The sequence below is a fragment of the Phacochoerus africanus genome, chromosome 3 (genome assembly GCF_016906955.1).
Source record: "Phacochoerus africanus isolate WHEZ1 chromosome 3, ROS_Pafr_v1, whole genome shotgun sequence".
NCBI classification, from domain to species: domain Eukaryota; kingdom Metazoa; phylum Chordata; class Mammalia; order Artiodactyla; family Suidae; genus Phacochoerus; species Phacochoerus africanus.
Genome location: NC_062546.1, coordinates 57,848,549 through 57,862,245, shown reverse-complemented (window position 1 = coordinate 57,862,245; position 13,697 = coordinate 57,848,549). Strand labels below are relative to the sequence as shown.

Below are 13,697 nucleotides of genomic sequence, written 5' to 3'. Positions count from 1 at the left end.
ACACACAATTGCCTGTGGTTGTTTTATGCAGACATTCAGAGTAGCCAATTCTACAGTCTCAAACTTGGCAAAAGACAATCTGACAAATACTGATAACTGATTAGTATCAGTAACTTTAAGAGCCAGTAGAAACAACTGGGAATCACTTTCCTTGTTTTTTAATTGATGCTGATGTTGCTGTTAAAGTCCCAGGCAAGTATTTTCAGCTAAAGGCTAAGAATGTGAAACAAATTTTCCCAGGACATTTTTCTTCTACTTCTGAAATCAGTTTCATTAACTCATGTTTGGTAAATAGCTTTCCTTGTTTTGCTAACAAATAAGCTATCTAGAGACTTACATTGGCTACAGCCTCATTTTACTTTTTAATATTTGTAAATATACTCTGCTGTGATAAGCTACTCGACATTTTGTCTTTTTGATCCCTTTTTTCCCAGGAGTTGGGAATATTGTGATGACTGCTTCATCTTGTAATGTCAACATATACTGGCTTGTTGCTGTGAGCTGTTGTGTAGGTCATAGACGTGCCTCAGATCTGGCGTTGCTGTGGCATAGGCCAGCAGCTACAGCTCCCATTCAACCCCTAGCCTAGGAACCTCTATATGCCGCAGGAGTGGCCCTAAAAAGACAGGGAAAAAAATATATACTGTGTTCTTTTAGAACAACTCTAGAGTCCTACATAATAAACACAATGCTCTGCCAGGCAGCTAATTCAGTAACAAGATAATCCTTACTCCACTTGGCCTCAAGAGCACTTTAGAAATCCACTTTTCTCACTCTGATGTGATAGGTTTGGACTAAAAATACTCTTAAAGCTTAAAATAACATATTGCATTGATACATGTGGCACTTATTAAAATGCTGTTGAGTAGTTCCCATTGGGGCTCAGCAATAATGAACCTGACTAGTATCCATAAGGTTTGATCCCTGGTCCTGCTCAGTGGGTTAGGGATCTGATGGTGTTGTGAGCTGTGGTGTAGGTCAGTGATAGCATTTGATATTGGTGTCTCATTGTCTGACTGACTTCACTTAGCATGACAATTTCTAGGTCCATCCATGTTGCTAAAAATACTGTTATTTCATTCCTTTTAATGGCTGAGTAATATTCCATTGTGTACATGTACCACATCTTCGTGATCCACTCCTCTGTTGATGGACACTTAGGTTATTTCCATGTCTTGGCTATTGCAAATAGTGCTGCAATGAACACTGCAGTACATGTATCTTTTTCAGTCATGGTTTTCTCTGGATAGATGCCCAGGAGTGGGATTGCTGGATCAAATGGTAGTTCTTAGTTTCTGAGGAATCTCCATACTGTTTTCCACAGTGGCTGCACTAATTTACATTCCCACCAACAGTGTAATAGGGTTTCTTTGTCTCCACGCCCTCTCTAGCACTTGTTGTTTGTAGACTTTTTGATGATGGCCATTCTGGCTGGTGAAAGGTGGTACCTCATAGTGGTTTTGATTTGTATTTCTCTAATAATGAGTGATATTGAACATTTTCTCATGTGTTTTTTGGCCATCCATATGTCTTCTTTGGAGAATTGTCTGTTTAGAGCTTCTGCCCATTTTTTGATGGGGTTGTTTGTTTTTTTGGTATGGAGCGGTAGGAGTTGTTTATAAATTTTGGGGATTAATCCCTTGTCAGTCGATTCATTTGCAAAGATTTTCTCCCATTCTGTGGGTCGTCTTTGCCTTTTGTTTAGGGTCTCCTTTGCTGTGCAGAAACTTTTAAGTTTAATTAAGTCCCATTTGTTTATTTTTGTTTTTACTGTCATTACTCTAAGAGGTGGATCTGAAAAGATGTTGCTGTAGTTTATGTCATAGAGTGTTTGGCCTATGTTTTCCTCTAAGGGTTTTATGGTGTCTGGTCTTATATCTAGGTCTTTAATCCATTTTGAGTTATTTTTGTGTATGATGTTAGGAAGGGACACTAGAATAGCCAAAGACATCATGAAAAAGAAAAATAGAGCTGGAGGAATCAGGCTCCCTGACTTCAGACTATACTGCAAAGCAACAGTCATCAAAACCATATGGTACTGGTACAAAGAAAGAACTATAGATCAGTGGAACAGGCTAGAAAGCCCAGAATTAAACCCATGCACCTACAATCAACTAATCTATGACAAAGGAGGTAAGAATATACAATGGAGACAAGACAGCCCCTTCAATAAGTGTGCTGGGAAAACTGGACAGCCACATGTTTTTATCTTTTGAAAGGAGATATACAAAGCTCGAATGACTGATTGATTACAATATCAATTATGTTTTCAATTACATTATCAATGTTTTTAAGTCACACTTCTTTCAACACTGTTTACTGTTTTCATTTTTTTGTTGTTGTTGTTCTTTTTGTCTTTTCTAGGGCTGCACCCGTGGCATATGGAGGTTCCCAGGCCAGGGGTCCAATCGGAGCTGTAGCTACCAGCCTACGCCAGAGCCACAGCAACACCAGATCCTTAACCCACTGAGCGAGGCCAGGGATCGAAACTGCAACCTCATGGTTCCTAGTCAGATTTGTTAGCCACTGAACCACGACAGGAACTCCTGATTTCATTTTTTGAAAGAAGACATGTAGACAATGCATGGATCACTCAATTACAGTTATAATTAGATTATCAACATTTATTAAGCAAGACTATAAGCATATAGACCTGAGGAAGAAAAGGGAGAAAATGATAGAGGGGTCAAGGAGTCCACTTGCTCCACTTCAATATTATGCTTGAGTATCGAGCCACAACAATTAGACAAGAAAATGAAATAAAAGGAATCTGAACTGGGAAAAAAAGTAAAACTGTCTCATTTTCAGATGACATAATCTATAGAAAACACTAAGGGATCCACCAAAAACTTTTTAAAAATAATGAACGGGTTCAACAAAGTTGTAGGATATAAGATCAATGTGTAACAATCAAATGTATTTCTATATAGTAGCAATGAGCTAACTGAAAATGAAATTAAGAAATAATTCTACCTACAACATCAAAAAGAATAAAATACTGGGGAATAAATTTAACCAAAGATGTGTAAGAGTTGTATGCTAAAAACTATAAAGCACTGCAGAAAGAAATTAAAGACCTAAATAAATGTAAAGATTATACATGTTCATAGATTGGAAGACAACATTGTTAAGATGGCAATACTCCCTAAATTGATTTACAGATTCAGTGCAATACTCATAAAATCCTAGCTGGCTTCTATGCAGAAATAGACAAGTGATCCTAAAATTCATATGGAAATTCAAGGGATCTAAAATACTCAAAATAATCTTGAAAAAGAAAAACAAATTTGGAGGACACTTCCTGATTTTAAAATTTACTATCACAGCTACAGTATAAAGATATATATATCAATGAAACATAATTGTGATTCCAGAAATAAACCTTTATATCTATACCAATTATAAATCATATATCTGATTAAAAAAACTTCAATATAGAATATGTAAAAAATCTTATAACTCATTAATAAAAAAGGCAATTAAGACATAGGCAAAGGATCTGAAAAGACATTTCTCTAAAGAAAATGTAACTCAATGAGTACATGAAAAGATGCTCAACATCATTTGCCAATAGGGAAATACCAATCAAAACCACAATGAGATAACACTTCACATCCACTAGAATGACAATAAGTTAAACAAGTATTGGTTGGATGTAGAGAAACTGGAACCCTCATGAACACTGGCAGTGGAAAACAGTGGCAGTTCTTCAAAAAGTTAAACAGCACTATCATGTGACCTGGCAATTCCTCTCTTTGGTATAAAGTTAAGAGATATGAAAACATGTGTCCATACAAACAATTGTACACAAATGTTTGCAGCAGCATTACTCACAATAGCCAAAAGCAGTAACAACCCAAATGTCCATTAACTGAAGAACAAAATATGATATATCCCTGAACAGAATATTATTCAGTAATAAAAAGGAATGTACATTTATTGCACTGGTACATGCAACAGTGCAGATGAACCTTGAAAACATTATGATATGTGAAAGAAATCAATCACAAAGGACCAGGTACTATAGGATCCTCTTTATTTATTTATTTATTTATTTATTTATTTTTTTGTCTTTTCTAGGGCCGCACCCACGGCATATGGAGGTTCCCAGGCTAGGGGTCTAATTGGAGCTGTAGCCGCTGGCCTACACCACAGCCACAGCAACGCAGGATCTGAGCCAAGTCTGTGACCTACACCACAGCTCATGGCACCACCAGATCCTTAACCCACTGAGTGAGACCAGGGATTGAACCTGCAACCTCATGGTTCCTAGTCAGGTTCATTAACCACTGAGCCACGACAGGAACTCCAAGGATCCTCTTTAGAGAAAATGTCCAGAATAGGCAAATCCATAGAGACAAAAGTAGATTAGTGGTTGCCTAGAGCTGAGGGTAGGTTTCATGGTTAGGGCTAAGGGATAAGAGGTTTCTAGGGGGTGATGAAAATGTTCTAAAATTGACTGCAGTGATGGTTGTACAACTCTATGAATACATGGAAGCCATTAACTTCTAGCTGGAGAATTGAATGGTGTGCCTTATCAACTCAATAAAGTTGTTAAAAAAGAAAAAAAAGTATAGGGAAGATTGTTCAAAATAAGCTAACTTTTTACCATCCCTGAGACGGATATATATGACAACAGACAACATCTAGAGTGGAGTCATACGAACTCAGCATAAACATTTTACCAATGGCAGTATTCATAAAAATAGCAGAGGTGATATTTAAAACTTTTCGAACCCAATTTGACATGGGGACCAATTAATCACATCAGATGGAGCTGCAAATAACTGATAGGGCAGTAGAGGTGCTTTCTGGCTGAACATCACTTGAGTACAATAGTTAAGGGTTTGCTTCTAAGACATAAACTCTAATTCAAAAAGATACATGTACTCCAATGTTCACAACAGCACTACTTACAATAGCCAAGATGTGGAAGCAACCTAATTGTCCATCGACAGGTGAATGGATAAAGGCATAGTTCACATATACAATGGAATATTACTCAGCTAAAAAAGGAATAAAATATTGCCATATTGCAACAACATATATGTACCTAGAGATTATCATAGTAAGTCAGATAAAGACAAATATTATATGATATCACTTTATATGTGGAATCTGAAAAATAATACAAATGAATCTATTTATAAAGCAGAAACAGGCGTTCCCATCGTGGCACAGTGGAAACGAATCCGACTAGGAATCATGAGGTTGCAGGTTCAATCCCTGGCCTCACTGAGTGGGTTAAGGATCTGTTGTTGCTATGAGCTGTGGTGTAGACTGCAGACATGGCTTGGATCCTATGTTGCTGTGGCTGTGGCATAGGCCAGCAGTTGTAGCTCTGATTTGATCCCTAGCCTGGAAAACTCCATATGCCGCAGGTACCGCCCTAAAAAGCAAAATAAATAAATAAATAAACAAACAAACAAACAGAAACAGACTCATAGAGAAAACAAACTTATGGTTACCATAAGGAGTCAGCAACATTCTCACTTTTTTTTTTTTTTGCTATTTATTGGGCCGCTCCCTCGGCTTATGGAGGTTCCCAGGCTAGGGGTCGAATCGGAGCTGTAGCCACCGGCCTACACCAGAGCCACAACAACGCGGGATCCGAGCCGCATCTGCAACCTACACCACAGCTCACGGCAACGCCGGATCGTTAACCCACTGAGCAAGGCCAGGGATCAAACCCGCAACCTCATGGTTCCTAGTCGGATTCGTTAACCACTGCGCCACGAAAGGAACTCCAACATTCTCACTTTCAGGAGACTTTCTACAAGGAAAGACAACTTCAAACTCTATGCACATTGGAGTTCCCATTGTGGTTCAGTGGTAAGGAACCTGACTAGTATCCATGAGGAAGAGGGTTCGATCCCTGGCCTCGCTCAGTGGGTTAAGCATCTGGCGTTGCCATGAGCTATCGTGTAGGTTGCAGATGCAGCTCAGATTCCATGTTGCTGTTGCTGTGGCTGTGGTATAGGCCGGCAGTGGTAGCTTCGATTCGACCCCTAGCCTGGGACCTTCCATATGCTGAGGGTGCAACTCTAAAAAGACAAAAAAAAAAAAATCTATGCATAGACTTGAAATAGAATTACAGTGAGAGCATGTTATTTAAAGATTCTGGAGTTCCCACAGTGGCTCAGGGGGTTAAGAACCCGATTAGTATCCAGGAGGATGTGCATTCGATTCCTGGCCTTGCTCAGTAGGTTAACGATCTGGTGTCGCTGTGAGCTGTGGTGGTGTACGTCGCAGACAAGGCTCCGATCCCATGTTGCTTTGGCGCAACAACATATGTACTCCTCTGAGATTACTCTGTAGGCTACTACAATCTATTTTCTCCCAATGCTGCTCTGGCCAAAGTGACCAATTACCTCTAGGTGCCAAGCACGACAGACACCAGACATCTCAATGGATTCAACTTAAGGATGATCTGTCCCACTTTCTCCTGTGAGTTTCTGTAACACTCACTCTCCAGTCTGGCTGCTGCTTTAACTTTGCCAGTTATTCTCCACCTGACTACAGGTTAACAGGCCCCTGAGCCTTTGGCTAGGCCTCTTTCCTTCTGTCTGCTCTGTGTTCACCGGCTCCAATGGGCTTCAAATGCTATGCCTACAACTCCCAATATCCTCTTCTGAGCCCAGTTCTAAAAGCCTGCCGGATATCTTCCTGCCACTTGAAACTTGACATAACCAAATGAAAACAATCTTCATGCTTCCCCTGTTCTCTGGCCACCATTCTCCTGTCTGAGCACTTCAGAAAGGTGCCTATTCTTCATCCTCATCCATCCTTCCTTCTGCCCATTCTACCTCCAAATTTTCTCTGGAACCATTCATTTCTTTCCTTCTCCATTGGCGCCACCCTTCTGTAAGTCACCTTGTTTTCTCCCCTGACGAGTCTCCTCATGTCTACCCTTGCTCTCTTCCAATTCAAACTAATCTTTTGAGTGAAAAAAATGTACCTTATCTTGTTTAAAACCACTTGATGGATTCCCATTGTTTTTAAGATAAACTCCAGGTAAGGATAAAGATAGGACAAGGTTTACAGAGCCCCAATGATGTCCTCTCCATCTCTTCTCTAGACTTTCCTTGCACCACTCCTGTCACCACCAACTCTCTTTTTAAAATATGTTTTAAAAAATTGTATTGAGATAATATTGGTTTGTAACATTAGGTAAGTTTTATCTAACATTATATTCCTACTTCTATATGCATTACAAAGTGCTCACCACCAAAAATTTAGTTTCTGTCCATCACAACACAGGTGATTCCCCTTTATCCGTTTCACCTTCCCCCTGCCCCACCCCCCCTATAACCACTACTCTGTTCTCCATATATATGTTTGGTTTGTTGATGTATTTTGTTTGCTTTTTATATTCCACATTTGAGTAAATCGTATGGTATTTGCCTTTCTTCATCTGACTTATTTCACCTAACATAATACCTTCAAGATCCATGCATATTGTTGCCTGTGGCAAGATTTCATCTTTTTTACAGCTCAGTAGTATTTCTGAGTGCATGCATGCGTGTACGTGTGTGTGTGTGTCTCACATCTTCTTTATTCATTCATCTATTAACAGGCAATTAGGCTACTTCCATATCTTGGCTATTATAAATAATACTGCATTGAATATGAGGGTGCAGATATCTTCTCAAATTAGTGTATAGGTTTTCTCCGGATCCATACCCAGTAGTGGAAGAACTTGTCACCACCATCTCTTAATAGTTCTCTTAGTAGAATCAAAAACGACTCAAGAAATATGCCATATTCTGAAAAGACTCAAAAAGGAAAAACCTACACACATTCCAAATCCAGTGATTCTTGTTTGTAATTTAAAGCTAGGCCTCATAACCTAAAGTAGTTTTGATATATCTCTTATCACTATGTGGCTACAGTTTATCATGGTAAATTAAAAACAAAAAACTGCTATTCTTGTCAATGGATGAGGTCACAACTTCTGTGAGGTTCCCCTAATCCTTTCAACCAGCAGCTCCCAGAATTTCAAGATCAATTAAAAAATTAAGAGGGGCCCAGAACAGGATAATCCCAATTTTGTTCTCCAAGGTGAAGATGTTAAAACAAACAAAACAAAAACACACACATATAAGAAAGAACACTGTAATGACAAAAATTGAAAGGTCGTAAGGTCAAAATAAAAAATGACATTCTAAATTAATTTAGTTTTACACCCTCATTTTTTCTCATTTCACTAAAGACTTGTGAAACAGCTTCCCAAACTGACACCAGTGGCCTGACTAGACTTCGACAACCACAGTTCCAGATAAAAACAATTAAATTCATGGAAGGGCTGATTCTTCTTGTTCTAAAAATACCTTTTAAAGTACATTTGATTGAAAAAATATTGAGGAAGAAGGAAAAAAAAAAAAGCAGACCCTGATATCTGAAACTGCTCTGAGGTCCACAACTAGACCTCTCAGTATTACTTCATGCGGGTCTGACACTTAAAACCATCTCCTGTTGGACATAACCAACCTCACAGAATATCTACCTCAATTAAGGTTAACCTGAAACATGATCAAATGAGACAAAGCAAGTCCACTTCATGATTCTGTCTAAGCACAAATAAAAACAAGCATACTGCAACCCACAAAGTACCAAACACCCTCTTCTCCTGCTAAACAAATAGATGACTGTTTCTTATTTACCCTGTGTTGCCCCACTTCCTAAAAGCATTTGATCTAGAGCAAACCCAATTCTTTATACCTACTCTTAAAGCACATAACCAAAGTCTAAATTATAAAATACGTTTTTCCTAATCCCCCCTTTTTGACCACACCTGCAGCACATGGAAATTCCCAAGCCAAGAAACGACTCTGAGCAACAACTGTAGAAACACCAAATCCTTAACCCACTGCACCATAACCTTTTCACTGAGAGGTCCCACAATTGATGGTGTCCTGCATTCTCCTTCACTGCCAAAAATAATAAACCATATTTACTCAACTACAGGTGTGTTTCCCGGGGTCTTTAGCTGAAAATCACTGATAATATCAAAGCATAAAATTCTTTAAAAACTTCTATAATCCCAACTATTTTATTTATTTATTTTTGTCTTTTTTGCTATTTCTTTGGGCCGCTCCCGCGGCATAAGGAGGTTCCCAGGCTAGGGGTCGAATCGGAGCTGCAGCCCCCGGCCTACGCCAGAGCCACAGCAACGCGAGATCCGAGCCGCATCTGCAACCTACACCACAGCTCACAGCAACGCCGGATCGTTAACCCACTGAGCAAGGGCAGGGACCAAACCTGCGACCTCATGGTTCCTAGTCGGATTCGTTAACCACTGCGCCACGAGGGGAACTCTAATCCCAACCATTTTAAAGCAAATTAATTCCTTGCCCACATGCATAAACTGTGTATTTTTCTCGTATTGAAATTACTGTGCATACTATTTTGTATTCTGCTTAAATTTGCTTTACCTTATATCGATTTTGAATGGCTGAATAGTATCTCACCACGATTTTATTATTAAAGTATTTCACCTTAGAGAAATAAAAGAATAAAATGCACATCTAGCTCCCAATGTCAATAGCCTACCTGAGCTATTCAAGATTATCCTCATCTAGGCTTATGTCACATGCACCCAAGTTCCTAGTTAACTGATTTGTTGGTAAAGAAAAATGCACTCTTATTGCTTTTAATGAAGAGAATTATGGGAGTTCCCACTGTCGCTCAGCGGAAACGAACCTGACTAGTACTAGTATCCATGAGGACGCAGGTTCGATCCCTGGCCTTACTCAGTGGATTAAGGATCCCGCCTTGCTGTGAGCTGTGGTGTAGGTTGCAGATACGGTTGGCCTCTAGTCTTGCTGTCGCTGTGGTGTAGGCCAGCGGCCACAGCTCCTGTTCCACCCCTAGCCTGGGGACCTCCATATGCAGCGAGTGGGACCCTAAAAAAGGCCCCCCCCAAAAAGAGAGAATTATGCAAGAGCACCAAACTGGGTGACCAGAGGCTTGATTTCAAGCATGCTTAAGAAAACAATAGTGTGACCTCTAGCTAGCCATTTTCTCAGAGTCTACTTCCTCCAAGTAAAATAAGAGTGAAACTGGTCCCTCATCGTCTTTCGCAAGTATCAGCTCTGTGTTCCTGCTAATTCTCCGAAGGAGAGTCACAGGACGGGTATTCACAGGACCATGGGAAGGTGAAGGCCAAGGCAGCCACATGGGGGCGGCCTCGGCTACTCCGTTGCCCTGACTGGGACGCCAAGCCCTTTTCCAGGGCCCTCGGAATCCTTAGCTGCTACTTCAGCACCTCGTGCCAAAGTCTTCAAGCAGTTTGTCACTTAATTGTGTACACAAGTCAACTGGAACTTTCGCCTGCAGTTCTGGATGCGCTGGTCCGGCACTCTTAGAACAAGTGCAATCACTCAAATGTGCAAATCACAATCACCTTCCCGCAGAAATCAGGATTTCCCGTAAAGATTTCCTTGTTCGTGCTTGTACCGAATCAATTTGTGGTAAGGTTTGTCAGCCCGGTCCGCACCCACACCCCTGCCCAGCAATACATCCACCTGAGTAAAGAAGCTGCCAGGATCAGGTGTCCCTCACGCCCCGCTTGCCCAGCCAGCCCAGCACCTACGCCCCACCTCACCCTACCCGACCCCACCCATGCTCTTGCAGGACGCTCTCCGAACCCTCGGTTCCAGCTCACTCACCGGTGGCACGTACTGCGCCACCGCGCAGGCGATGGCAACGCTCAGGAGGACCAGGGTTAGGCGACTCCTGTCCTGCATGGTTCCAGTAGCCAACACCGCTGCAAAAAACGCCAGCTGAAGCCGCGGGAGGCAGCACCTGAGGTCGGAACATACCACGCCCCCGCCGCCGCGTGACCCTAGAGCCAGACCGCACTATAGGAGGACGGATGGGGGGAGACGGGCGCACAGGAGGTGGGACAGCAAGGAGAAGACCAGGCTTTCTGGGGTGCAGCAGGACGAAGGAGCCGTCCAAGAGGACACACCAACCCACAGGATGGCGTTCAGCGCTCATGTTAAGACCGTAGTGTTGTCGCGTCTCCCCCTCTCCCCCTCCGCTTCGCGGGCAGTGGTTGCGCCGGCCCCGAGCCCCGGCCCCGCCCCGGCGGGTTTAGCTGAGGAACTTTTTCCCTGGGTCTGGCACCCGAGGGGCCGCCCCCATCTCCGAGTCTGTGGCCCAGCCAGGCGATGCCTTGCAGCGTCCCCAAACGGTCCAGGGCGAGGTCTACAGTCGGGCCGCTCGGTATCAGGTGGCCACGCAGAAAGGGTCCAACTCACGAGAGTCTCAAAACGCGGCGTAGCACCCGTCTTTGTGCTCAGAGGAGAGCAGGGCCGAAGTGAGTCAGGTTATTGACCATGGGGTCACCAAGCATGTGTCAGGGGCCAGGAGTGGGGGGGATAACTAACCCTCACGGATACCCTAGGCTGTGAATTATTCATCTAGGCTTACACAGATAAGCAGACAAGCCGCAGAATTTAGGTTTTAGTTACCTGCCTGTATACAACATGTGAAATGTTCAGGTAGAAGCGCGAATCTTCCTTCATTGCAGGTATTCAGCAGCTCTGCGTTTTCACCTAACTCGTGAAAGGCTTTAGGCTGGCAGAGCCAAGGCGAACTTGGGAGGAGGGTAGTATTCAGTGTCCCCTGGGCCTGCACCTGAAAAACAAAGTGTTTGGATTTTCTTGAAAGTCCAACAGGAAAGTTTACCCTCTGGGTTCCACTCTTTTGGTTGAACCTCTTTGATATCCAATTAGAATTTTTTTCTAATGCTTCAGTAAAACTCAGAATACTGTCATTAAAATCGTCATATATTTCTTTTTTCCCCTGTGTGCGTGAAATTGAAATTTTACCCATTTTTATTACTTCGTTAGAAAAATTAATCTTTTTGTTGGAGATTTGGAATTAAGAATTTTGATATTTGAGAGTTTTTTCCCTAGGTTTTTATTTTTGTTTTTTGGTAAATGACAGGTTTCCTCTCTCTGAGGAGGAAGTTTAACATTTGAAACACATCACATGATTAAAGTGGTTCCCGATTCAGCAGTGAGCAAGCAGATAAGATGTTACTTAATTTAAAAAAATTCACTGTCCATGTATAATGTGTCATTTCTTCAGACACTAGGAAAAGGCAGGAACAAAACAGACAGTTCTCCCCTCATGAGGCTTAAATTCTAGATGAGAAATGGACAATAAACATCATACCTGAGAAAATGTATGTAGGATGTTAGAGGGTGATAAATGTTATAGAGAAAAAGTATAGTAAGGGAGACCACGAGCAGGAAGAGTTACAATTTTGAGATGGAAAGGAGAAGCATTATTGAGAAAGTGATGTGTGAGCAGAAATTGAGGAAGTTAGTTTTGTGAATTCCTAGGAAATATATCAGGCAGAGGGAAGAGCTGGCACAAAAAGTTAACACTGAGAATGCACCTACCATGTTTGGCTACAGTAAGGAAGTCGGTGTAGGTGGAAATAAAGGGGGGATAAAGAAGATGAAGTCTGAGAGGTAAGGGGGTGGATAGAGTAGATTTATATGGCATTTAAGGAGCCATTGTATAGACCTGGGCTTCACTCTCTGCAAATGTGTAAATGGGTTGAATTATTTTGGAAAATAAAAAGAAAGAAAAAGAGGGTTCTCATCTTTTATATAAATAGCTATTTGGTTTGAAGATCATTCATCTTTGGGGGGGCATTTTTAAAATTTTTTTATTTTTAGATCTGCACCCACAGCCTATGGAAGAGCCTGGAGCTAAGAGTCGAAAGGGAGCTGCAGCTGCTGGCCTACACCTTGGTCGAGGCAAGTCCATCCATGTTGCTGTAAACAGCAAAATTCCATTTTTTTGTGACTTGAGTAGTGTTCCACTGTACGTATGTATGTATTTGTGTATTTACATTCCCACCAGTAGTGTACAAGACTTCCCTTTTTTCCACATCCTTGAAGATCATTTATCTTAAATACTATTGAGAGCACTTTAAACATGTCACCAAACAAATTTCTTTTCTTTTCTGTTATTGTCGATTTGTCCTTTTAAGGTTGTTAGCAATTGCCTCATATATTGTGGTGAACCTATGCTGGGTGTGTAGATATTTAAGATTGTTATATCTTCTGCTTGGATTGATCCTTTGATCATTAGCTAGTGACCTTCCTTGTCCCTTAAAATATTCTTCATTTTAAAGTCTGTTTTGTCTGTTATGAGTATTGCTACTCCAGCTTTCTTTTGATTCCCATTTGCATGGAATATTTTCTTCCATCTTCTCACTTTCAATTTGTATGTGTCCCTAGGAGTGAAGTGGGTCTTTGAAGACAGCATATATATGGGCCTTGTTTTTGTATCCATCCAGCCAGTCTTTGTCTTTTGGTTGGGGTGTTTAGTTTGTTATTGCCATTTTATTAATTGTTTTGGATTTGTTTTGGTTGCTCTTTTTGCTTCCCTCCTTCTCTTTTTCTCTCCTCTTGTGGTTTTTTGACTATCTTAAATGTTATATTTGAGTTGTTTTTTCTTATTTGTTTGTGTATCAATTGTAGATTTTTGGTTTGCAGTTATTCTGAGGTTTTGATATAAGAGTCTATATATACACGAGATTGTTTTAAGTTGTTGGTCTCTTACTTGCAAGTGCATCTCCACTGTTCTGCATTGGTACCCTCCTTTTCTCACGCTTTCTGATTTTGGTGGCATGATTGTGAGTGGATGATTTCATATCTTTACTGTATATA

At 41.1% G+C, this 13,697-nt stretch overlaps 1 protein-coding gene across 2 annotated transcripts in view; it reads right to left on the bottom strand.

The window, feature by feature from the left end:
- The window catches only part of ASAH1 (N-acylsphingosine amidohydrolase 1), a 37,828-nt gene extending 26,070 nt beyond the window's left edge, over positions 1 to 11,758 (bottom strand). The window contains exons 1-2 of one of the 2 annotated variants that reach the window (XM_047771831.1): positions 11,478 to 11,758; positions 10,671 to 10,768 (exon numbers count right to left, since the gene is read on the bottom strand). In XM_047771831.1, coding sequence (XP_047627787.1) covers positions 10,671 to 10,748 — 78 coding nt within the window. In that variant the 5' untranslated portion in view covers positions 10,749 to 10,768; positions 11,478 to 11,758. Of the gene's footprint in view, positions 1 to 10,670; positions 10,807 to 11,477 lie in introns of both variants that reach the window. The other variant, XM_047771832.1, reaches the window with a different exon arrangement.
- Positions 11,759 to 13,697: the final 1,939 nt, after the last annotated feature.